Source organism: Musca autumnalis, unplaced genomic scaffold (genome assembly GCF_047663935.1).
Source record: "Musca autumnalis isolate F117 unplaced genomic scaffold, ASM4766393v1 scaffold_4, whole genome shotgun sequence".
Taxonomy (NCBI): domain Eukaryota; kingdom Metazoa; phylum Arthropoda; class Insecta; order Diptera; family Muscidae; genus Musca; species Musca autumnalis.
This window is the reverse complement of record NW_027411977.1, coordinates 688,893-713,419: the sequence shown is the minus strand read 5'-3', so window position 1 is coordinate 713,419 and position 24,527 is coordinate 688,893. Positions and strand designations below refer to the sequence as shown.

The window sequence follows — 24,527 nt, the reverse complement described above, 5'->3', positions numbered from 1 at the left end:
TAATTCTTTGGCTTTTTAACTTATTTTAAAAAACTGTCCTACTTTTTGCAAGAATGCAAACTTTCTTTTGAATCTTAATATTTTGGGTTATTTTATCAATCTTCATTTATTTCATAATTAAGCTTATGCAAGGCCTAAAGGCGAGAACACAATGGATTTTTGTTGCTTGTTGGGGGTTATCATGAACGGCAATTCCCGTGAATTTTTCCACATTATCCCTTAAGTTGCAACGGCGGAAAAACAAAACTCACGGGGAAATTTCATTCATGATAACCGCCATTTTGTCCGCCTCGCTTCAAAGCGCAAAAGTGAAATTGTACTGTTTTCAATAGGACAGACCACAACGAAGCGAGGCTTCGGCCACAAAGATGAAAATTGTTGAACTTTTGAATTCTTCGCCTGGCTTCATTTCGACATTAAATTTGATATAAACACGTGTTCAATCTGAAGAATAGAATTAGGCTGTAATTTTTATGTTCGGTAATAATTATTTACGAACAATTCATATTAAAAATTTTATTTTACTTGATATATTGAAATAATTATGTTTATAGCGCCCATGAATTTTACGCTTCGATGTGTGATACCAAGAAATAAGCGGACTATTGAAGAAACAAGCTAAGCAGGAAAATTAAGCTATTGACTGTGTTCTCACCTTAAAGGCCTCGTCACATAAGTTTTAGCATACATTTAGCAGCGAAGAGATGCGGCAATTCTACGCGGCTGAATGTGTGCTGAAACACAATTTTCGTATGCTTTGACTTTTGACTTAAAGCCGGAAGAACATGAACTTAATGAATTAAGCCAGAAATCCTCTTATGTGACGAGGCCTTAATATTTTCTGCATTTTAATTCACCACTATTTATATTTTATATTATATTTATTATATCCCTATACCGGTGTAATTATGTTATTAACAACTTTTTGTGAGGTGTAAACTTTCTTTTGACTCTGACTGTACATATGATTGTCACTTCTACCCATGATGCAAGAAAGAAGGTGATACAATTATACCAATTGGTGTCTCCATTTGCTGTCAAAACATACAGTTAGTCAACTATATTATTGCAAATGATTAATTTTTAAAAATTTAGATATTTAATTAGGAATTACTACAAGAAATTCTTTCAATAATGTTGGGCTTTTTGTAAATATCGGTTGATTTACTTGTTAGTGACAACATCACGACAATAAATGCAGAAATTGGTCGGAAATAACAAAAAACAACTGGCAAAATGGATATGTACCATGTTTTTGTGGTGTCAACTAAATAATTGCAAAATGAATGAACGTGCAATAAAATAGTGGGATTTTCCCCCAGATTTTTTCCATTTAATGATTTTTTTGACTTTTATGGTATGTGGACATGTAGATCCATAATTTTTGATCATAAATTAATTTTTGTGTGTGTAACATAGACAGTATATTCAGAAAAAGAGAAAGTCAGGTAAACGGTTTCTGAAAATAGGCTACATTTGGTCTATTCCAATTATAATAATGGTAAATCCGAAAGAGAAATCCTTAAAGTCACCTCAGACTTGTTACAGACAACTTTTCACGCCATCTTTAGTATCGGCATGTCGTTATATTTTCTGATGAGACTAAAATTATGCTGTACTATCACGATGGGTCTCAAAAAGTGTTGCGAAAACCCCTTACAGCCATGGAAAACAAAAATTTAATACATACCGTAAAGTTCGGAAAACTGTCATTTATGGTATGGGGTTGTAACCAAGCAGTGACGATGGTAACATCCAGATTTTGGAGGAAACAATGACAGAGGAAGTTTATTTAGATGTTTCAAAACATGATTTAACAAAAAGCGTCAAGAAATTTAGGCCTGTTGGCCCTGAAAATTCAAACAAATAGCAATATAAGTACTACCAAGACAACGCCCCTAAGCATAAATCTAATTTATGTAGGACTTGGTTGTTTTACAACTGTACCAAAGTCACAAAGACATAAATACAACTAAGACTAGACAAAATGCATGCAACAAAAAAAATGTTTACGAAACTTTGTATAGAAACATTACCCTTAACAGGTTGCAGTTAATTCAAAATCGCAACCAAGGAGGAACATTTCATGTAATGGTATCAGAAATTTATGAATTCAAGGATCTATTCAAGAATAATTCTATGCCAATTGGATCGGTAAATTCGGTTAAATACGTAAAAATGTATAAAAGAAAAAAATGTTATATCACCATATCGTGATATAACATTATGTTAAATTCAAAAGCCATTCACTGAAGAATGATAGCAAAAAAAATGTCTTATCTTGTTGTATTTATGTCTTTGAAAGTCATTTACATCCCCTTCCAATGTCTAGATATTAACCCCATCGACAATTCATGGGTACACCTGAAAAAAAAAGGCGGGAATAGGCAACCTACTAACTTCGGGGACTAAATAAAATGCAATAAAGAAAAATGGCAAAAATACCACTAGAATATGACATTACGAAACTTATTTATTTAATTCGGATACGTTTACAAACTGGTTTTGATGCCAAAGGTGGGCATACGAAATATTAGAACCAACTTTTCGAAAAATACCATAAAAGACTGAAAAGTTGTGAATTCTGCAATTCTTTAGTTGACAGTGCAAATAATGAGTTGTTTTTATTGTTGTTAATTTTAAGAAAATGTTTAGTGAAATTTAGCTACTTTTTTATTTTATTATATTAATAAACATATGTAAGAATTATACTGTTAACAAAATTTTTAAGAATGATATTTATTTATGCCAATAAAATTTTGATTTTGATTTTGCAATAATTAAGTTGACTAACTGTATTTTTAATCAAAAATAAATAACAAATATTTCTCTTTGTTCTTCTACAAGACTACGGCTACGGCCTTAATTCGCCTTTTGGATCTCCTTCTTAAATTCACCTTGCTTCTACCTTATGGGGGTTATCATGAATGAAATTTCTCCGTGAGTTTTGTTTTTCCGCCGCTGCAACTTAAGGGAGAAAGGGAAAAAATTCACGGGGAATTGTTGTTGTTGTTGTTTTCAATATACATGTATTTTGTTTTTGTATTTTTGAACGCACACGCAACACGCAGAGCTATAGTTTTCGCCCTGATATAAAATTTAGGAAAAGGTCTGTCAAACAAGTCAGGAGCCTATTATAAGGCTCCGTTCCAGTACTTTTTTAATGGTAAAATCTTCAAAAGTGAGAACCGTCAAAAATGAGTTCAACGCATACATTTTTGCAAAATGTAGGGGAACGGAAAAATGACAGAAACGTCAAAAAAAACTGGAACAAATGTCAAAGTCGGCGTTTCAGCCAATCGGAAGCCGGCAAACATGTTGCACATTTCTGCTCGCTCAAATTTGTCGTGTAAAAAGTTTCTAAAGAGGGAGCCATTCAGCGCCATTTTTGTTCAAAGAGAAGTGAACATTTTGCAACTTTTTTGTGTAGGGGAACGCATTTCGCGGAAAAATGTTTAAAATGTGTAAAAACTTTTTAGTTCTGAAACGAAGCTTGTGTGTCATGGTACAATCACTACAAGGTAGGACATAGGACAATTTATTTCTTTCGTTCCCCTTTTTCTTTCAAACCGGAAAGTACAGTGGGTGTCATGGGCCAAATACATACGGCCCGTTGTGTCACGCGTTGCGCGTTGAAAACAACAACCACATGAAAAATGTGTGTGTGATGCCAAGTTTGTTCTTAAAGTGTTCATGTGGTTGTTGTAACGCAACGCTCAACACGCCGTATGTGCAGCGGCCTCCACTGAAAATGATGCAACCCGAAAAAAATGTAATCGTTGATAACTTCGAAACGAGTTGAGATTTTTTAACAATTCAAAATATAATTTTATAGGCTGAACACTTGTCTTTAAGATGGCATAGAAAAATATTCCATTTACAGTACCGTTATACTAAAATTTGACCGGAAAGCAAAATATGGACATATTTAAATTGAGTATTTAAAATGATGCACCACAATAATCGATTAATAATTTGCAAATTGTTGGCTTTTTATGCCATCTTAAGCTGGGTACACATTGTCAGTTTTGAATGACGATTTTTTGCAATTATCCATAACTGTCCAACCGCAGCAACCACAAAATATTTTGTGGTTGCATGATGAATGACAAAAATGAACGGCCACACTAAAGCAACAACAAAGCTGTCATTCAAAACTGACAATGTGTACCCAGCTTTTTAAGCGGGGTACATACGATCAGTTTTGACTGTCGATTTTTCGAGTTAATAATTGAAATGTGTTGAAAACAAAAGAACATGAACAAGAACAAAATATGTGAACGTAAAACAAAAAGAAATCGACGATTTCCATTCAAAATTTTACAACTGTTTTTGCAGTTGTCGGGACGCCTACGTCACACAGGCAAGTTGTAAGATTTTTACAATCAATACATGAAGTCAACTGTCCTGTTATTTGTAAACGCAGGGTAAACCCAGCAAAAAAGTTTGGAAGTAGTGCAATGCAGAGTTAGGATTTCAATACATCTTTCTTGTAAAATTCATAGGTGAATTCATACAAAAAGATGTACTCCAGCGGCAATTGTTCTAGCGATTTAACTGCATCCGTGGATGCAAACTTTTTGCTGGGAAGGAACAGAGCACATAATAGTAGACAAATTGGTGACCATGGCCCAATAATAAAGGGGGTTTTTTAAGCCCGATAGAACTTGAAATTGTAAAAAATAACACAAAAAATTCAATTGTAATCAAAATTTTTTTTTTTATTCGAAAGATCAATACGTGACATTAACATTTGAAAATGATTTCGGCAATATGGGCACCGCGGCTGTTCTTGACGAAGTGCATTCTGGACGTCCAATTTTTGGCCACTTTTTCGAGCACTGCTGGCCGTATGTCACGAATAACACGAACAATACTGGCCTCCAAGGCATCAATTGTTGCTGGTTTATCAGCATAAACCAGTGACTTCACGTAGCCCCACAGGAAATAATCGAGAGGTGTCAAATCGCACGAGCTTGGAAGGCAATTGACAGTTTCACTTCTCGAAATCAACTTATCGCCAAATTTTGATTTCAATAAGTCGATGGTTGCGTTCGCCGTATGGCACGTAGCGCCATCCTGTTGAAACCACATCTCCTCCGGATCAATGTCATCCATATTTTCAAACAAAAAATCATTGATCATGGTGCGGTAACGATCTCCATTGACCGTAACGCGAGCTCCGGCCTCATTTTTGAAGAAATAAGGTCCGATGATGCCACCAGCGTGAAAACCGCACCATACGGTGCATTTTTTGGATGTAATGGAGTCTGTAGGGTCTCTTGTGGATTGGTCTCACTCCATATGCGGCAATTTTGCTTATTAACAAACCCGTTAAGCCAAAAATGCGCCTCATCGCTGAACACAATTTTGCGTCTATAAGTTGCTCGAATCGACGACTGATTTTCAAAGTAAATTTGGATAATTTCGTAGCGTTGTTCAAGCGTGAGTCTATTCATGATGATTTGTCAGAGTATACTGAAACAAATAAAAAAAAAGTTTCATCAAAATTTAATTTTTTGTGTTACTTTTTACAATTTAAAGTTCTATCTAGCTTAAAAAAAACACCCATTACAGGTCCTCCACCAAAATCAGCTGATTTCCATTTGAGCTGTCAAAATTCATATTTGTCATTTGAATTCGCCGTACAAAATGTAAACAAGTAGAGAAATGTCAAACTGTATAGAAACAGGTGATGCATCGCGAAAAAAACAAAAAAATAAACATTTTGTTGTACACTTCAATTTTAACATGTTGGGTTTTTGGAGCTTGGTGTGTGTTTGTTGTTGGTGTAGTACCCAAGTACCATTACCACTACTGGGTATTCATGGTATGTGATTATCTGGTAGTTATGAGGTTCTGGTTTAATTTGATGTGCTGACATTTTGAGTGTCTTTTGGTTTTGTGTTGAGGCACCCATCATGGTGCAATAAAAATGTTTACAATTTTTTCAAAAATATATATTTCATGGTATAAGTAAAGAGGTAGATTTAAATGAAAAAAATCTATAAAACCCTAGTTTTTCCTGAATTCCTAAAACATCAAAATTGGTAAACACAAAAGCAACAAGTGGGTTTGTTTACAATACCAATTTTGAGCATTTTGTGAAAAACACGAAAAATGAATGAAGGGCCAAGGTTTCTCCACATAATCGAGTTTCGGATATGATAAAATGTTTGTTTCAATGATAAGCTGACAAATTTCTTCCATACTAATATTCTAAACACGAATTTAAAAACCATTGAATTTGATTGTTTTAAAATTGTTTGGCATATTATTCAAACAGCACACGCACATACAAAGATTGTGTATATTGTTTTGACGTTTTAGGATAAGTCGAAAGAAAAAATTTAAATTGACAGGAAGTTTGGCCAACCTTTCTTATTAAACCATGATAAATTTGACAACAATAAAGGTAACATCATCCATCTCTGGTATTTTCTGTAATTTAACCTTTCAAATCCGTGGTGCAATTTTATGCACACCCGCCTTGCACGCTGAAGGTCGTGGGTTCGATTCCTCAGTCAAGCAACATTAAACAATTTTCAAAATACCCCTCAGTAATAAGTCTGTCTGGTTACTTTCCCAGCAAGAATTGTCCATCAAGAACTTTCTCAGAGAGTAAGGGTTTTTTATTCTCTTTTGCTAGAAAATTGTAAAAAGTAAACAGACACCTTCCCAGCAAAAACCAACAAGCAATCAACTGACTTGCCAAAACAGAACAATTTGTCCGCCAACAAAGGAAGCAACACGTTGTATTTTATTAAAAATAAAAAAGAAAATGAAACAAAAAAGTATTTTTCCACTTTACAAATTTGTTCTCCATAAAACAATGCAATTAGACTATGTTATTTCCACAATAAAATTGTTTTTAATGTTCACAAACATAAATCAACAAAAAACTAAAAACGGCTGATTGATTGTTTTCAAGAAGAAGAAGAGCTTGCAAGTGCTTGCTAGAAGAAATTTGTCCAGCAAGAATTTGCAAGCTCTCAGTGAAAGAACTGTCAAAATGTCTCTCTCGAATCGCTCTCTTTTGCTGGTTTTTTGTGTTATCAGACGACTTCCAGCAACAATTGGTACAAATTGTTAAAAATTTTAGGGTAACCAGACACAGCTAATGTTGGCGGCATTACCTGAGTATTTCAGCCAAGCTACAAGTGGTGTCTTAAGACACGCCGTTCGGACTCGGCGATAATCTGTAGGTCCCATATCATTGAGATAATAGCTTTGTTCCCGTACTTTTTAATAGTAAAACTCGTAAAAGAGAGAAAAATTGTTGTCACACAAAAGTTTTTTCAAAAAGTTCGGGAACGCAAAAATTGAAAAAACGTCAAAAAAGCTGGAAGAAATGTCAAAGTCGGCATACCAGCCAATCAGACACCGGCATCCATGTTACTATTTTTTACACGCTCAAATTTGTCGAGTAAAAAGTTTTTAAAGAGAGCGTCATTCAGCGCCATTTTTGTTTAAAGAGAAGTGAACATTTTACAACTTTTTTGTGTACGGGAACGCTTTTTAGAGTAAAATGTGTAAAAGTCGTAAAAATTGTAAAAACTTTTTAGTTCTGGAACACAGCTAATATGAATCGGGATGCACTCATTGATATGAGAGAAATCTCTCTTGTCCCATCTGGGATGTTTGTGGAAGAATTATTATACAACTTTTCAAATCCAACCCCCATGTCAAGAGTATGACATGAAAGACAAAAACAACTTTTGTTTATTTACATTTGTATGTTTTTAATACTTTTAAAATCATTTTGAAAATTAACCATTTTGGAAATAAATGGCGAATCGGAAGAAGACTGCAGACTTGCAAACTTGTGAACAGAAGTTTCTCCTTCAAAACCAATATGTTTATGTATGTAACTGACATACACACATACATATATTTATTTACATATATATTAAATATGCAATCATTTTTGACAATGAGATGTTGTCAAATATACATATTTTTGAAAAAATTGTAAACATATGATTGCACAAGGTTACCTCTTTTTATTGTACCATGTTTCTAATGTTGTTGAACTTAGAACATTCGAAGATTATAGTACGTTTAGACTTATAAATCCACTCGATTTCAAATGTCAATTCCATAGTATATACGTCAAATAAATCGTAGTTCTAAATCCACTGGATTTTATTTGACGGATATTGTATGGGATTGACAGTTTAAATCATAGTAAAAAGTTCATAGTCTAATATGCCATTTAGATATGACATCATTAGCCGGATTTAGCACATTATCAGGTTTTATTTGCTAAATCCAGCAAAAATCTACCAGATTTCCCATACAAAAATAAATCCTCGTATTGAGTGGATTTGTTTTAAATCTGGCATAAATCCTCGTATACAACTCTGTTTTTTGCAACATGTTGCTAGAAAATACAAAAAGTTGCAAGCTGGCACAAGAAACAAGGTAGATGCATCGGTGAATTGCTACACTAAAATAATTTAAAATGTAAAAATTTGTAAACAAGGTGGAAAAATTAAATTTGTTTTGATGTACAAAGTTGATTTTAATCAACCAAGACTAATATTTACGATGGCTAAACGATAAAATAATTCGTTTATTTATTTTAGATGGGCAAACTGTGATAAAATAATTCTTTATTTGCTCTTTACTAAGCATTAGTAGCATAATGTGTGACCATTTTCAGTATTAAACAATAAATTTTTAATTTGACGTATGTTTTTTGAGACGAATTCAATTTACAAAAAATTTTTTTTTACGTTTCAAATTCGATCAGATGGGCTGATGCATCTACCTTGGTAATTGTGCTATGAACAAAAATCAGCTGACTGCCATTTAAATCCTCCAAAATGTATATCTAAATGCAATGAGATTTGTACTGGATTTATTAAATCCAGTCGAGGATTTATGGCTAGTCTAAATGAGCTATAACAGGCGTTTTAGGTGGTTCTCGGTTTCTGGTGTGTTGCAGATGTCACAGTGAGAAGAGTTTTCTATGTTAATTTTGTGTAAGTATGTCTTCGCATATGTATGGCCGGACAGCAATCTGTTTACAAGTTTTATTTCTCCTGGAGAAAGTGATGAACCGGTGTGCCAGTAGCTTTTTGGAGGCGTTGGAAAAAAATTGGAGAAGTAATTTCCTTTTGAGGTGGATATAATTTTGTATGCATTAGTCCATTCTTTATCTCTTTGAGAGATAGTAGATATGGTATGATGCAGCCATCAGTGGCCGCTTTTTGGCGAATTAGTCAGAGCGCTCATTCGCAGGAATGTCTATATGTGAAGGGACCCAAAGGAAAGTGAGCGAATTTATTCATGAGCGGTTGATTTTTTAGTTATCTCATTGGCGAGATAGTTGTTTGAAGTATTGTTCTTTATAATGGGTACTTTAAACGATATATTTTTACATGCATATGAGCTGTCACTTTGCATATATATTTTGTATGGGAGAAGTGACAACTCATATGTAAAAAACATATCGTGTAAAGTACCCATAAGTAAACATGCGTTCCTGCTGCCCTTAAGGATGACAGCTTTTTCAATTCCATCTTCAATGATTAGATCGATCGCCTTATTGATGGCATTAAGTTCTCCCATGAGAGAAGATATTTTTGCTTCAATTTTAAAGAGTACGTTCTCTTTTGAGGATATGTTGCAAACGCCACATCCAGTGGAATCTGATCGAATAGATGCATCTGTGACCTATATATATGTGATTTGAATTCTTCTAGTGTCTGCAAAACAGTGGTTTTAAACAGTTCATTGGGCATTGTGTTGTTTGCCATATTAAAAACATTGAGAAGGAAGTTGGTATTTCTTCCAGAAGGTTCAAGTTGAGTTATTTAGGTATTGTCAAATATATGCGAAAATTCATTGTAAACTAAACCAAAACTTGTTCGTTTGGTTGCATTCATTGTTAACTTCGTGTAGGATTCCTTGTGCAAAGTTTTGAGGGCAAAACCTATAACTTTGCGTGCTGCGTGTGCGTTCGAAAAAAACAAAATACATGTATTTCAAATTGAAATCCATGTATTTTGTTTTTGTTTTTTTTTTTTAAACGCACACGCAAAGTTGTAGGCTTTGTCCTGAATCTTATGGTCTGTTCCTTTACTTTTGAAAATGGTAAAACCGGCAAAAGTAGTAAAAGTTGTAAACTGCTCCCATATGAATCGTATGGTGTCTGAAGTAAAGGAACGCTTCACGAGTAAAAAGTGGTAAAAATTGAAGATTCTTTCACGTAAAGGAACAGAGCTTTAATAAGTTGTTGTGTTTTTGTCAAAAAGTACGCATGTACAAGACCGCATTAATAACTGCAACTCTGCATGTGCGAATGAGGCATGATCTGTGTAAAATCTGTATAATGCTTGTGCTAGGTTTACATTTACAAAATCTACTCGATTTCAACTGTCAATTGCATTGCTTAAACGTCAAATGAAATCCAATGGATTTCAGATGAGATTTCATTTGACGTATACGCAAAGGAAATGACTGCTGAAATCCACTCGATTTCAACTGTCAATCCCTTTGCTTATAGGTCAAAGAACTGTCTCTCTCTTGATTCGATGTTACGACTTTTGAGGCTAATAATGGACTAACTGTATTGAATGTGATAAAGTTCAGGGATAATAAAAGCCATTATGGAGGGTCTTCAGACAGGTAAAAAACGCATGAGACCATATTAACAATAAACAATGACGAATCGGCTGCAGGCAAGTATGGAAAGAATGAATATTTGACTCAATATGTATTGTCGGATAATGGACCAATGCAAACCAGCTCGATATTGGCTTTGAAAACATCAACATACCTCTTGAAAGTATGGGGAAAATAGACCCTCAGTGTAGGATTTTGAACCGATCTACAACATAGCTCTATTTACTCCCTCAATAGTATCGGATGACTTCATTTTTACTAAATGGATAGATATTATCCTCTACTATCATAATAAATCCCAAAAATGCGATAAATTCAATAAAACCCATCAAATATGGAAACTAATCCTGAAAAAACTGGAATAACGAATTTTTGGGTACTATATTCTTTACCAAGGAAAAAAGTATGCAAAATCGGATTCACGGACATAATAATGATGGGGAAGATATCCCCACTGGCATCGTTAGGAAATATTAAAAGTCATTATGCTGAAAGTCAGTAAAAGGGATTCAGAAAGCTCAAACAAGTTCAACTACCACTATTCCAAATGCCAGATTATGAAATATTAATCTTATTTGTGTAAGTTGCTGATGTAATATTACAACACTAATCTGATAAATACCTCGGGCCGATATCTGACATCATCCCTTATAAATTTTTTGGGTCCAGTTTAAGAAAAAACTCTAAAAAGGTCCTCCAACGAAAGATCAAGATTTAATCAAAATCGGGGAACCAGTACTCTTGGAGTGTAAAATGCCGAGCCTTAATTTTTGGTTTAACTAAGCTCATTTATGCTCTAATGAATGTTCAAGACGCTATTTTAGCAAAACTGAAAGGAACGATTGAATTAATTCTTCCGAACTTCCACCCTCCACTGTTAATGAGGAAATTGTTTCTCCTATAAGCATCAGATGTTACATCTTTAGCTGACTTTGTTTAAGAATTAAGTGCTTTTCTAACGGGGCACTGACGTGCATTTGATGAATGTCCTGTCTTCTTACAGTTACACATTTACACATTTAATCCACTTATCGCCGAGAACTTTTTTTGCGAGGATACTTAAAATTGTTTATGAAAATTATATTTTTGAGACTTTTTAAACATTTTTTAATAAATAACATTTTTCTCTAAAACGTATAGTTTTCCTGAAATCGGGCCTTCTTTTAAAACTGCCAAAAACTTTGGAGGGTAATATTGGTGTATCCTTACATGTCAATCCCTTGGTTTTTGATTGAGAAAATACTCTTACTATATTCCTAACAAATCCCTGACTTTATATGATTCTAACATTTATGATTAAATTGTTATCGCATATTTAAATTTTTCATCAAAAGTCGAAAAATACAAAAAAGTCGATTTTTTTTAATAGCTTGGGTTTTAGGCTATAAGCGTGAAATGACAGATAACAGACAATACTATAACAAAATGCAAAAAACCCCAAAAAAATATTCGAAAAAACTAGAGTTTTATAACAATTTTTACAACCATTTTTTGTGGCGTTTAAACGACCAGTGGCTTTATATGGGTTAAGTGTGAATTCTGGCTTCATAACTGGTTCACCGTTTTGGCATTAATGACCGCTTCTCCTGTGTTCGGATTAACAACAGGGATTAGTTTAGGTATATGTGTGCCTTTTGGAATGCGGCAGTTGCCGGGACCATGGGACTCACCACACTTAACATACCTGAACGCCATGCCACAATTGTTTTATACGTGACCGTATCGCTGGCAATTGCGACACTGCGTTAGACCTTTCCTTTTATCCTTTTGCAGCCTAATGTTGCAGTTAAGGAACTGACGGACCCTTTCCTAGATTTATGAGCCATTTTCCATAACCTAGTTTTGCTACATTTTTAACATCTAAGTTTAGATCTAGCTCCAACAGGGCCATCAATCTCGACATAACAATGGAATGAGGGGATTGATCTTTTGGGATGAACGTATAAAATTCTTTTCATGTTCTTCTAAGGAATGGAAATGAAAAAATGCCATTTTCTCACTGACAATCGGAATTTCAAAACTATTATGTCCCAGTAATGTCATGTTCACACGAGCGTTTCAATTACGTTGTTCGCCTGTCGAACAACGTACACGAATTAACCCGTTTCCACGACACCATTCGTAATTAACAGAAACATAAACAAAATTTCCTTCATTTTTGTTTCCTTATTTTCACGAAAATTTGAACCGAAAACACATAAAATATACATTAAATGAATAGGAAAAGCAATAGACTTTCCTTCAAATGTATCTTCTATATTTAACTACACACATTTCATTCATTTTTTCCATAAATTCTGAATAATTTTGTATTTTCAATATATTTTTATATGTTTCTATTTTCAAAATTAAAGAGAGAGAGGGACATGTCAAAACAATGTTTGTGTATAGAGACTTCCAGTTATTTGTTTCCTTTTTGTTTCTGATTTTTTACGCGATTTTGAACTAATGGACAAGAAATTTGTGTGGAATTAAGAAGGAAACACAACCATCTTCCTTCTGCATCTATATAAAATGTTTAGTTCATTAATTTTCATTCATCTTTTTCCTTTTTTCTCACAAATTTTGTGTTTTCAACTAATTTTTCAATTTTGAATTTAGACATATCATAATTAATTTTTTCGATAAATTTACTCATTTGTTAGGGATGGGACATACCATGGCAGAACTACCAGGTAGTGGTATCACACCAGCTGATCGAACATGAAAAGTCAAATCCCTTTATAAAAAATTATTTTTGTTGTAATTTCCCCAACAACATAAAGAAAGTTTTGACATAACATATTCAAAATTTTACGATGCCACTACCTTGGTAATTGTGCCATGGGACATACTTATTCGTCGTTCAGAGAGTATTTCTAATCGAACAACGTAGAAAAATCGTCGTTCGTTCATAGAATTTTGTGTGGGGAAATAAGTAATTTATTCATAGTTATGGGTCGAACAACGAATAGAGAACGAACGACGTACCGTGGAAACGGCCTATAATGTTTTAATATCTGCTGACACTTTTTTACATTAGGTCTGTACGATAACTCAAAAGTTTGTACAAATTTGCACAAACTTTTACAAAATGCTGTTCGATAACAAACTTGTTCAGTAAAAGAGAATTGAGAAGTCTTGCAAGTAGTTGCAAGAACTTGCAAAAACTTTTTACTTGCAAAGTTATCGAACAGGCATATTGGCATTAAAGGTCGAAATATGTAGAAGGTATCGACTTACGGTTTCTGCCAGGTGCCTTTGATGAAGCGTCCATTCGATCGTCTTGAGTGATGATCCTCACTTTGCGTCTAGGCTTCTTTTTCTTGGTAGTAGATGATGATGTTGATGGTGGTGTTGCTGCAGCCATTCCTTCGGTGCATGGCACAATAAGAAGGTACAGCGCCAAAAACAGCTGATTTTCAGACTAGTTGTCAAAATGCATTATTGTGAATAAAATCTCATACAAAATAGGTGTGTCTTTTTACGTGATAATTAGACATCGGATTTTGCATATTTGCATATTTTTTTAATATTAAAGATACGAAGATTCTGATTGGACCAAAATTCGTTTCAAAGAAATCTAAATTCAATGGCAGGGTCATATTTCGTATTTATTTTGCATATTTGCATATTTTGCATATGCACAAAATATGCAAAAAATATGCAAAATATGCAAAAATATGCAGAATATGCAAAATATGCAAACAGATTTTGGCCGAAAATCGTCATAAAAGTCGTTAAATTGTCATTTAAAGTTGGAAAAACCATCAAAAAATACATAACAGTGGTCTAAAATAAGACTGTTGACCGTATAACGTCGATTTTTTCAGCAGATTATTATGTTATTGAGACCATTTACGACAGTGTGGTGTAGGGTATAAAAACATGGTATCGTAATACCATTTTTTATTATTAAACTATGTAAAAATATAACATGTTATAAAATATCAAACGTTTTATGGAAAATTCAATATTTTCTTTTTTGTAGCATCTTAATTTAATTTGTAGCATTGGGCTGGTTTTAACTCAAAGGACCAAATCGATCTCGGATTTTTTAGCCGGGGAGCCGCCTAAACCTTTTAGTATCGTTAGATTTTAAGATTGCCAAAGTTTGAGCACAATTCGAATATGTTAAAACGTGGTACTGGGGCTAGGGATACGTAAAATCGATTTCGGTTAATCGATTAATCGATTATTAACCGTAAAATTTCCAAAAGTCGTAGTCGACTATTGATTGTGCGAAAACCGAAAAATCGATTATTCTTAGTCGACTTTCGGAAGACGGGGTCAACTATTATTCGTAGTCAACCATTAGTCGTAGTCTATTATTATTCGTAGTCGGCTATTAATCGTGGTCGACTATTAGTGGTAGTTGACTATTGGGTGTGCTAAAACCACATAATTGGCGGTATTTTTTTATACATATAACCATCACGGATCGCATCAACGAAAATGGTCGATTATATTCGATTATAATCGATTTTCGGCGGTTAACGATTAATCGAAAGTCGACTTTTAGAACACTCTCAAATAATCGACTAACCGAAAATCGAGTTTTAAGTTTTTGACGAAAACCGAATAATCGAAAAACCGATTATTGCAATTCACTGTGTATCCCTAACTGGGGCCTCGAAGTTATGAAAATCTTTTTTTTTTTTTTTTTGCTATTTGGCGACTTCGACGGCCCATACATGTGGAACGGTTAAAGCTACTTGCCCGTATTACGCATTTAATTAAAAGCTATTCTGTTCTTAACATTTCTCGCTGGACAACAAAGTACGTAAGTGTTACTGAATTCGAGATAATAAACACAATATCCCGAAAAAGGCCTTAGGGCAAAAATGGAGTCTATTTAAAAAAAAAATAATTTTTTTCTTCCTATATTATCAAATTTTTGCGAATGAAAACGAATATATTTTACTTTATTTGAAAATGTTGCCTATTAGGGCGAAGGCCTATTTTTTCTATTCGTTTCTCGTTGGAGTCGAGCTTAATGGCTGATGTTTGCAAGTTTGCAAGTAAAAAAGGAAAGCTGAAGATTCGAACCCCCACAACCACCATTATGTGACATGGTTCGCCTTTTGCAGAAACTCATCAGACATATCGGCCATGGAATGGCATCGCTATCCATCAAACATTTCCTTTTTCAAATGCAATTTTGTTTTTACAAAGATGGACATTTGTACATTCATTGTATGGCTTCAATGACAAACGCTTACATTTTGTTCATACATATTTTAATTTACTTATGCCCGTAATATCAACGTCTGGGTAAACGGGTAGGTAGCTACCTATTAGTTATCTTTACCTATGCGTTTGGTAATTTCTACATGCCATTTACCGAGGCGTGTAAATTTTGAAATGATGTGGTAATATTGGTGATTTTTATTCATGATTTCGCAAAATCATTGCCACGGCCGTTTTTGACACGGTAACGTTACCTATGCGTTGAAATTATAAAATGTTGCTTACACGGGATATATCTGTGAACTCATAGATAACTACGCGTTAAAATTACGGGCATTAAGGGACTGACATATTGTGGTTTTGGAGCCATCTGGGTACAGATGACAACTTGGTGATGAACTCGACTCCTTGCTATGTCGCTCACAATTTTCAAGTTATTTACCATCCTTTACCCCTCCTGGTAATTGATGTTCTGTGGTCAAGTTGCAGAATCTTTTTCAAGAAATTCGGAGTTAAAGTTTAATCTCTTGAACAACAATTAAGTCTCACTTGTAATTATGCCTGGTAAACCTTTTTCTAGGAATTTCGGCAGTTGGTTTTTGTAAGTTTGGATCGATTATTTCTGGAGAAATTTCTATCTTTGCTTTGTTAAGATTTTTGTCGTCTTTTGGATCTTTACGGTGTTTTGCACTATCAGTTCAAAAAATGCCAGACCAATAAGTTCAGAACTAAGGTACCACATATGATTTATCATTTTGCTATTTCCTTTATCTGATATTTGTTTGTGAATGCCTTTCGTATTAAGTAAATCTTCAATGCGGTTTAGGTCTTGTTTTGGACCTAAAAATATTTCTGAATATTGTTTTCACTATTTTTTGTATTAAACTCAATCTATTGTCTCTATTTCTTTTTAACCTAATGTAATGTTTACGCAATATATCCTATATTATATCTATATAAACATTATCTTGTTCATTATACGTTATGTAAAATCAATAACCCAAACTCTCACTTATAACACTCAGTTGTTGTCGTGTGGGACACCAAATAAATAAATAAAATAGAAAAAATCATTCTGGGGGCGTCCAGTCTCGAACGATTTAAACGCAAGGTGCTTCTACGGCCTCTTGTTCTTGGGAAGTTTGCTGGGCAGTAGTTTTAAAACACTCTCGCCTACTTCGAACTTGGATTTGTCAATCGCAGACTATAGAAATCGCTTGAATATGTTTGGTTGATGTCCGGATGTTCTTCCAAACTTGCAGTCAAAAATCCCTCTCAACAATTTTCTAACAAGTTTGCACGGTGGTACAGGAGCTCTCGAAATAATATCTGATCGAGCTGGTGAGACCCCATTTTTCTAGGCATTTGTACACTGCTAGTTCTTGTTTCTCCCATGAGCTATTGTCAGTTTCAGGAACACCTAGGAGTTGTTCTTTACCCCCATGTGATACCAGAACAGCAACCCGTTTTTTTCTTCCCTCGTGATAGTTTTCCGGTAATAGTTTTCCGTGCCAGTGCACATAAATAGTCTCGTTCCTTGAAGCTGTTGCGTTTATTTTTCACGGTTTATTCTCCGCTGTTCACGGATGAAGCTTCTAGAGATCTTATATTTGTAGGGATCCTCTCCGATAGCTTCTACTGTAGCCATAATGATACTAGTAATGTTCCTATACACCTTACAGGGGTCCAGCACCAATGACAATTGCATAGTTACGATTTTTCTGAAGCCACGCTTAATTGTTTTCGGGACAGATAGTTCTTCAGATTCTACGATACGTTTAGTATCAAAACAAGACCTAGACCTCATTGAAAATGTATTCAGGAGGCGCAAAGGATGGTAAACAACTTGAAAGTTGCGAACTACATAGCAGAGAGTTCTTCAAGTAGTCAGCTGTACCCAGATAGCTCCAAAACCACATGATGTCTGACTCTCGAATAAATTTAATTTAGAACAAAATGTAAAAGTCATTTGTTTTCATTCCAAAAATTGATTAAAATGAAGATAATGTTTTTTTAATAGTCTCCATTTTCGCACAAAGGCGTACCTAGTCACGTTTTTCGGGACATTGGCTTTTTTATCTCGAATTCTGTAATACCTATTTAGTATTAGATTTATTATATATACTTATATTTTGTTGTTCAGCAAGAAATGTTAAGAACAAAATGGCCTTTAATTTAATGCTTAATATGGACAAAAAGCTTTAACCATTCCAGTAGTGGGATTCTGTAACACATTTTTGCTGTTACCGACAAAAATCGGTAAAATTAAATCGCAAAATTATGACTAAAAACATAAAGAAAAATTGGCATCGCTGTTTGTATCGGTAGAGACTACCGACTACTTTTTATTCATCGTTAACTTACCGAAAAATTTCGTTAATTATCGAAATTATAAGCATTTTAATTTTACCGACAATTATCGATAACAGCAAAAATGAGTTACAGAATCCCACTACAGAGAAATGGGTCGCCGAAATCGCTAAATAGCCAAAAAATTAAGATTTTCATAATGTCGAGGCCCCAGAGGCACATGTTAACATATTCCAATTGTGCTCAAACTTTGACAGTCTTAAAATCTGACCAAACTAAAATCTTTATGCGGTTGCAGCCTTAAAAAATCCGTCATCGATTTGTTCCCTTTGAACAATAACCAGCCCAACGCTACAAATTATAACAAAGAAAATATTGAATTTTACATAGAACGTTTGATATTTTATCAGATTTTATATTTTTGCATAGTTTAATAATAAAAAATTGTATTACAATACCATTCTTTTATACCCTACACCACACTGTCGTAAGAGGTCTCGATAACACAATAATCTGCTAAAAAATCGACGTTAAGCGGCCAACTATCTTAATTTAGAACACTTTGAAGATTTTTGACATTTTGTGACATTTTGACATTAATTGACAATTCTATGTTTTTTATGACGATTTTCGGCCAAACACTGTTTGCATATTTTGCATATTTTTTGCATATTCTGCATATTTTTTGCATATATTGCATATTTTTTGCATATTTTTTGCATATTTTGCATATTTTTTGCATATTTTTTGGCATATTTTTTGCATATTTTTTGCATATATTTTGCATATTTTTTGCATATTTTTTGCATGTTTTTGATATGACCCCAAATATCGAAAAGTTGACTCTTAAAACGCCTAGATCCAAAATTTGATTCCAATCAGATGAGAAATAAAAAACATGCAAAAATCCGATGTCTAGTGATAATTTTTTTTACACAAAAGTTCAGTAAAAGAGAGCGAAGAGAGAGAACAATTTTGACAGTTGTTTGCTGAGAAATTGCTAAAAGTTGCTGAAAAAATTTTTGTGTGTTCACACAGACACGGCTCGCGAGTCGCGAGCCCAGTGGTGATTAACCGATCGTCTTCTTTGTTTTAGCAATGAATTAACGCACACGATGTTTATCTAGAGAGGGATAGACAATCTCGTGTGTGTGCCCAACACAATGGTGCACAAGAAGAGAATGCTATTTTGGGTTTTTGTATGGGAAAGAGAGTTGTAGTTAACTTTTTCGTAAAGAAGCGTGCATGGCTGGCCCAACACAAACAGAGCGGTTGCATTTGTAGTTGTTGGTGAACACTGCTCTAGATAAACATCGTGTGCGTTAATTCATTGTTAAAACAAAGAAGATGTTCTGTGGTGAGAGCAACGTTCAAACTCACCACAATTGAGATTGTGTGTGTACACCAGTGTTAATTACCATTGGGCTCGCGAGCCGTGTCTGTGTGAACACACACAATCTCAATTGTGGTGAGTTTGAACGCTGTTCTCACCACCGATCATCTTCTATGTTTTAGCAATGAATTAACGCACACGATGTTTATCTAGAGATGGAAAGATAATCTCGTGTGTGTGCCCAACACAAACGCAGCGGTTGAATTTGTTGCTGCTGGGGAACACTGGTGTACACACAGACACGGCTCGCGAGCCCAGTGGTGATTAACACTGTTGTAGGTGGTCAAACAACGAAGACACCGCAATAGCCGATAATGCGATTTTAATAATAATGACGAATACCACAGCATTGGTTGGGGACCTTCCAAAAACAAAGTCTGACTATGAAAGTAGAAAATCCCATCTTTACAATGATGTAAAGTAGGTTGGCATAGGTGGCCAAACAACCGAGATATTGCAATAGTCGGTAATACATCCCATTTTTCCATTTTTTTTATAATCACGCTACAGGTCACGAAATTTTGGAGGTTAATTGGGGTCCTACAGAGGAAGAAGCGTATTGTTTTTGTTGATGGTCGGATAATATTCGGGGGTCGGAATGGGCAAAAAATTATTCGGTGAAAAAGTTAACCTTTTTTCAAAGCGAATATATGTATCAGCTCTGTGAGGGGTATACCAAAACCTGACAATGAAAGTAGAAAATATCACCTTCTAACGAATATATCGCAATAGTCGCTAAAGGGTACTTTACACTTTTTATATACAAAATGTATATCGTGTAAAACAACCATAATGAAACCCAACTTTTCATTTTTGCGATTTTAATTATTATGACTAATATTACAGCTTTGGTTGGGGACTTTCCAAAAGCAAAGCCTGACTATGAAAGAAGAAAATGCCATCTTTACAATGTTACAATGAAGTTTGGCGTAGGTAGCCAAATAACGGATATATCGCAATAGTCGGCAATGCATCCATTTTCTATTTTTGTCACGAAATTTTGAGGGTTAATAGGGCTCCCATAGAGGAAGAAGCCTATAAATTTTGGTGATGGTCAGATAATATTCATGGGTCGGAATGATAATAAGAGTATTGTCAACTTTTATTTGAACTGTTCATTCATAATTTTACCGAATTTTGTCGGTTACTCAAAAATGTGTTAGAGAATCGCACTACAGAGCTTTAAATTAATGCAAAACGTGACATTTATGATAAAATATCGGAGCTTTTCACTCTTAAACATTTATTTCTGTTCCAGAACCTGCAAGAATATACAACTTTCTACTACGATAACAATTTTTCCTTTATGATATCGGAAAAAATAGTAAAAATGTGTTGTTGTAGCAGCATTTAAACCTACGTAGAAGCATAGGTTTAAAATCAATAAAAATTAGTAGATTCTTGCAGTTCTGGAACAGACCACAATTGTTTCTTGTAGTTGTTTTATGCACCTGTAATTAACATATGGGGTTAAGATTTGTATTTGCCTATTTCATAAATAATATGCTGTTTATATTAGAGCTTTTTGGGAGGTTAACCTTCATTATCAGGATTTGTTTGACGTGTATGTAATGGAATTGACATTTAAAACCCAGTGGGTTTGTTAAATCCGGTTATATATAAACGTACTATAAAATCCCATTCTTTAATTTACGACAGGTAGTATAATTTTACTCACAAGAATTTTTCATGAATGGTTATTGATAATTTTAACCCATTTTTTAATTTTATTTTTTTCCAAAGAATTGTTTTTTTTTATTTTGAAGTACAATTGGTAGATAATCATTTTTGGTACCTTTATGTAAAAACATACATGCATACGTACGTCCATCGTCAGACAAATACGCTTGTTCAACTGTACAACCCTAAAAGTGTAATTACGAATGAGAATGAAAACGGAACACACGTTTTTGAACGAACATTGTTCGCTCGTGTAAAAACCGTCCAGGAAACCGTTGAACTAGCATAGCATATGATAATGAAGATAATGAGTGGAATCCAGCTAAAAATGAATGACAAACGGAAACAATAAGAGGTTCACGTCAACAGTTGTTTTTATTACTTACCAAAAAAACAAAATATAAAATATTAGAATTTTTTCCATTCCAAATAGATGACTGCGTATTTAATGCAAGCAACAAATAAGAATGTAAAGTACTTAAACACCAAAAATACATACCCTATATAAAAAACTAAAGCAACAATAAAATTTATGAGTAATACACGAACTAAGAAATCACCATTGAAGTCCAGGAAAACAAATAACATCAATAGACAGAACTTTGTCAACATATGTTTGTATGTAAAGGAACTTTGTGTTAGTGAGGGTATTGAGTTTGTCCTCCTCTTGTTCCTACAGACGCGTATGAAACATATGGTGGTTTCTCTGATATCTTAATTGGAAGTGGACATGAAGTCGCATAAGTATGCTCGCCTGACGAGTTTAGAAGCCTCAACAAGGTCAGATGATGACCAAGAGGAAATTGTTTTGGGTAACGAGAACAGCAGGGTAAGATTTGGACCAGAAAGTGATGAAGATGTAGCTCACCCTCAAGATAATGGATACTTAACATCGCGCGGCAGCTCTAAGGCTAACCCGGCAACAAGAGTAACCCTAAAAGATCGTCTTAACGATTCCCGCTTGATGCAGATGGCTATTTGTTCCTTAGCAACTATATTACTTTATTTATTTTTGTCCATATGTCTGACATTTTATCAGAAAGGTACGCTGAATTAATTGATCGATGTGTACTTTACTGATTATTGTCGATTGTGATTTCAGCTTTAATTAAAAAACTAAAGTTTCCTCTAAGTATAGTGACTTATCACTTGGTGATTAAATTACTCATAGCCTGTTCGATACGTGCCATTTACAAGTGTGTGGTTGGAAAGTCACGGATTCAATTGGATTTTCGTACATCAGTGAGAAAAATGGGTCCCACTGGTTTAGCGAGTGGCATTGATATTGGATTTTCTAACTGGGGCTTAGAATTGGTACCGATCTCGCTATACACAATGACTAAGTCCTCAACAATAGTGTTCATTTTAATATTTGCTATACTATTGGGATTGGAAAAGAAGGTGAATATGTCCGTGTAGGGGTTACATGCGAATTAAAACTAAGTTCTTGTCTGATTATCTTTTTGTCTTATAGAGTTGGTCACTGGTCTTTATCGTTTCCCTGATAGCACTGGGTCTGTTCATGTTTACTTACAAATCGACGCAATTCGATACCTTGGGATTCATATTCATTCTAGTGGCCTCACTTAGTGGCGGTATACGATGGAGTTTGGCACAATTTCTAATGCAAAAATCTAAGCTTGGTCTGCACAATCCAATAGATATGATTTACCACATGCAACCATGGATGATTTTGGCTCTTTTCCCATTTGTTATAATATTTGAAGGTGGATGGATACAAATGCCGCGGAAAAGCGTAAAAACATAATTTAAATTTCATATATTTCAGGCAAGCTTTTATTTGGAGTTCTGGATAAATTAAGTGAGTTTCCTACGGCAGATATAAGCATGGTTATTCTGAAGATAACATTTGGCGCCGTAATGGCATTCTGTATGGAAGTTGCAGAATTCTTGGTATTAGTTAAAACATCCAGTTTGACACTATCGATAGCCGGCATTTTTAAGGTAGTTCTTTAATTTTTTAATCAACACTGAAGACAGTGACATGCGAAACTTTTCACTTTCAGGATATATTCCAGCTAGCATTAGCCGTCGCTTATAATGGAGATCAATTGAGTTTAGTAAATTGCTTGGGTCTTGTTGTCTGTATTGCAGGAATATCATGCCATATTTTGCACAAGTACTCAATGCTTACTAAAAACGAATTAAATTTGTCTTCTGGTGATGACGATGAAGATTCTTTTGATCTCCACTGTAGCGAGGGTACAGTCAATTCTGCATTCCCGGCAAGTCACAGCAACACAGCCCAACCTAGCGGAATAATCAATTCAGATTTTAATGAGGGTGGTAAAAAACATTCCTCACTAACTGTTCCATTGTTGGAGGAAACCGATTCGGATGACGACGACCATGGATCTCCAAATAAAGATAATTCTTCAGATGTCATATTCGATATTTTGAAACGACGAGATATGCATCGGTGAATATACAATTGTTGTTGATAAAATTAGAAAAATATGGATTTACATTTTTACAAAATCTTTTAAAACGTATGTTATATTAGCTCGTTTCCAGCGGCACAATAAGACGAATTCCGAATGTTTGCATATGGAGACTTTCGCACTATCTCTAAATCGCCCTGTTGAATTTTTTATATGAAAAAAACTGCAATATCTTTTGTGGATTTATTGCAACTGTTTCTATCTACCCAAGATTAACGTCCAACAATTTATATTTTATTGTAAAAATGTTTTTCCACTAATGTGTGCAGAGTATTAATGTGTTGCATATATTAAAAACGAGTTCCTTAAGCAGAAACTGCACTTACTGCCATTATTAAAATTTAGCTATTGTTATTGGTTGGGGGTTTCAAAACCATATCATAGCCAACATGGGTATGTTTATTTGTCTTTTTAATATCAACTAATAACAAAATTAAAGATTTAGTAATGGCCCTTAATTTGAATATTTTATTTTTTTTCTCCTCTTCTGAAACAAACTATGTTTCTGCTCTTCTCTTTACGCGTCCAAAGTATAATGGGGTACATTTCCTAACAAAACATATTTTATCATTCCAATGTATTACTTCCTTGCATTTGTCCACATAGTATATAGGACTTTGTTTTTAACGTGTAAATTGTTTTTGTAAAAAGTTTAATGCTATTCATAAAATTAAGATGCTAATAAAAGTTTATTGTCTATAATATATAAAATAATTGTTTTTTTTTTTTTAGTTTTTAGCAATGTCAACATTCAATACAACAACACATAACATCAGTTACCGAAATTATGAACATTTTAATTTTACCGATTTTTGTCGGTAACTCTAAAAATGAGTTACAGAATTCCACTACAGATTGTGAAAATCAATCCGTTATAGTTC

At 34.2% G+C, this 24,527-nt stretch overlaps 1 protein-coding gene across 4 annotated transcripts; it reads left to right on the top strand.

The window, feature by feature from the left end:
- The first annotated feature begins 21,504 nt into the window (after positions 1-21,504).
- On the top strand, positions 21,505-24,357 carry LOC141402080 (solute carrier family 35 member C2). Of its 4 annotated transcripts, none has more exons than XM_073982707.1 (7): positions 21,515-21,539; positions 21,618-22,227; positions 22,287-22,585; positions 22,659-22,911; positions 22,974-23,149; positions 23,212-23,624; positions 23,709-24,357. In XM_073982707.1, the coding sequence occupies exons 2-7, from the start codon at positions 21,915-21,917 to the stop codon at positions 23,728-23,730; spliced, it is 1,476 nt and encodes a 491-aa protein (XP_073838808.1). In that variant the 5' UTR covers positions 21,515-21,539; positions 21,618-21,914; the 3' UTR covers positions 23,731-24,357. The 4 variants fall into 4 exon arrangements, with proteins under 4 accessions (XP_073838807.1, XP_073838810.1, XP_073838808.1 ...); XM_073982708.1 differs by lacking the exon at positions 21,515-21,539 and having other exon boundaries at positions 21,546-21,802; positions 21,864-22,227; XM_073982706.1 differs by having other exon boundaries at positions 21,505-22,227.
- The last annotated feature ends 170 nt before the right edge of the window (positions 24,358-24,527 follow it).

Bases quoted from the DNA above. Each gene is read 5' to 3' on its own strand.
- LOC141402080 (XM_073982706.1), top strand. From the start codon at position 21,915: ATGAAGTCGCATAAGTATGCTCGCCTGACGAGTTTAGAAGCCTCAACA. The intron at 22,586-22,658 runs GTGAATATGTCC...TTTGTCTTATAG, and splicing joins TATTGGGATTGGAAAAGAAG to AGTTGGTCACTGGTCTTTAT. The intron at 22,912-22,973 runs GTGGATGGATAC...CATATATTTCAG, and splicing joins ATTTGTTATAATATTTGAAG to GCAAGCTTTTATTTGGAGTT.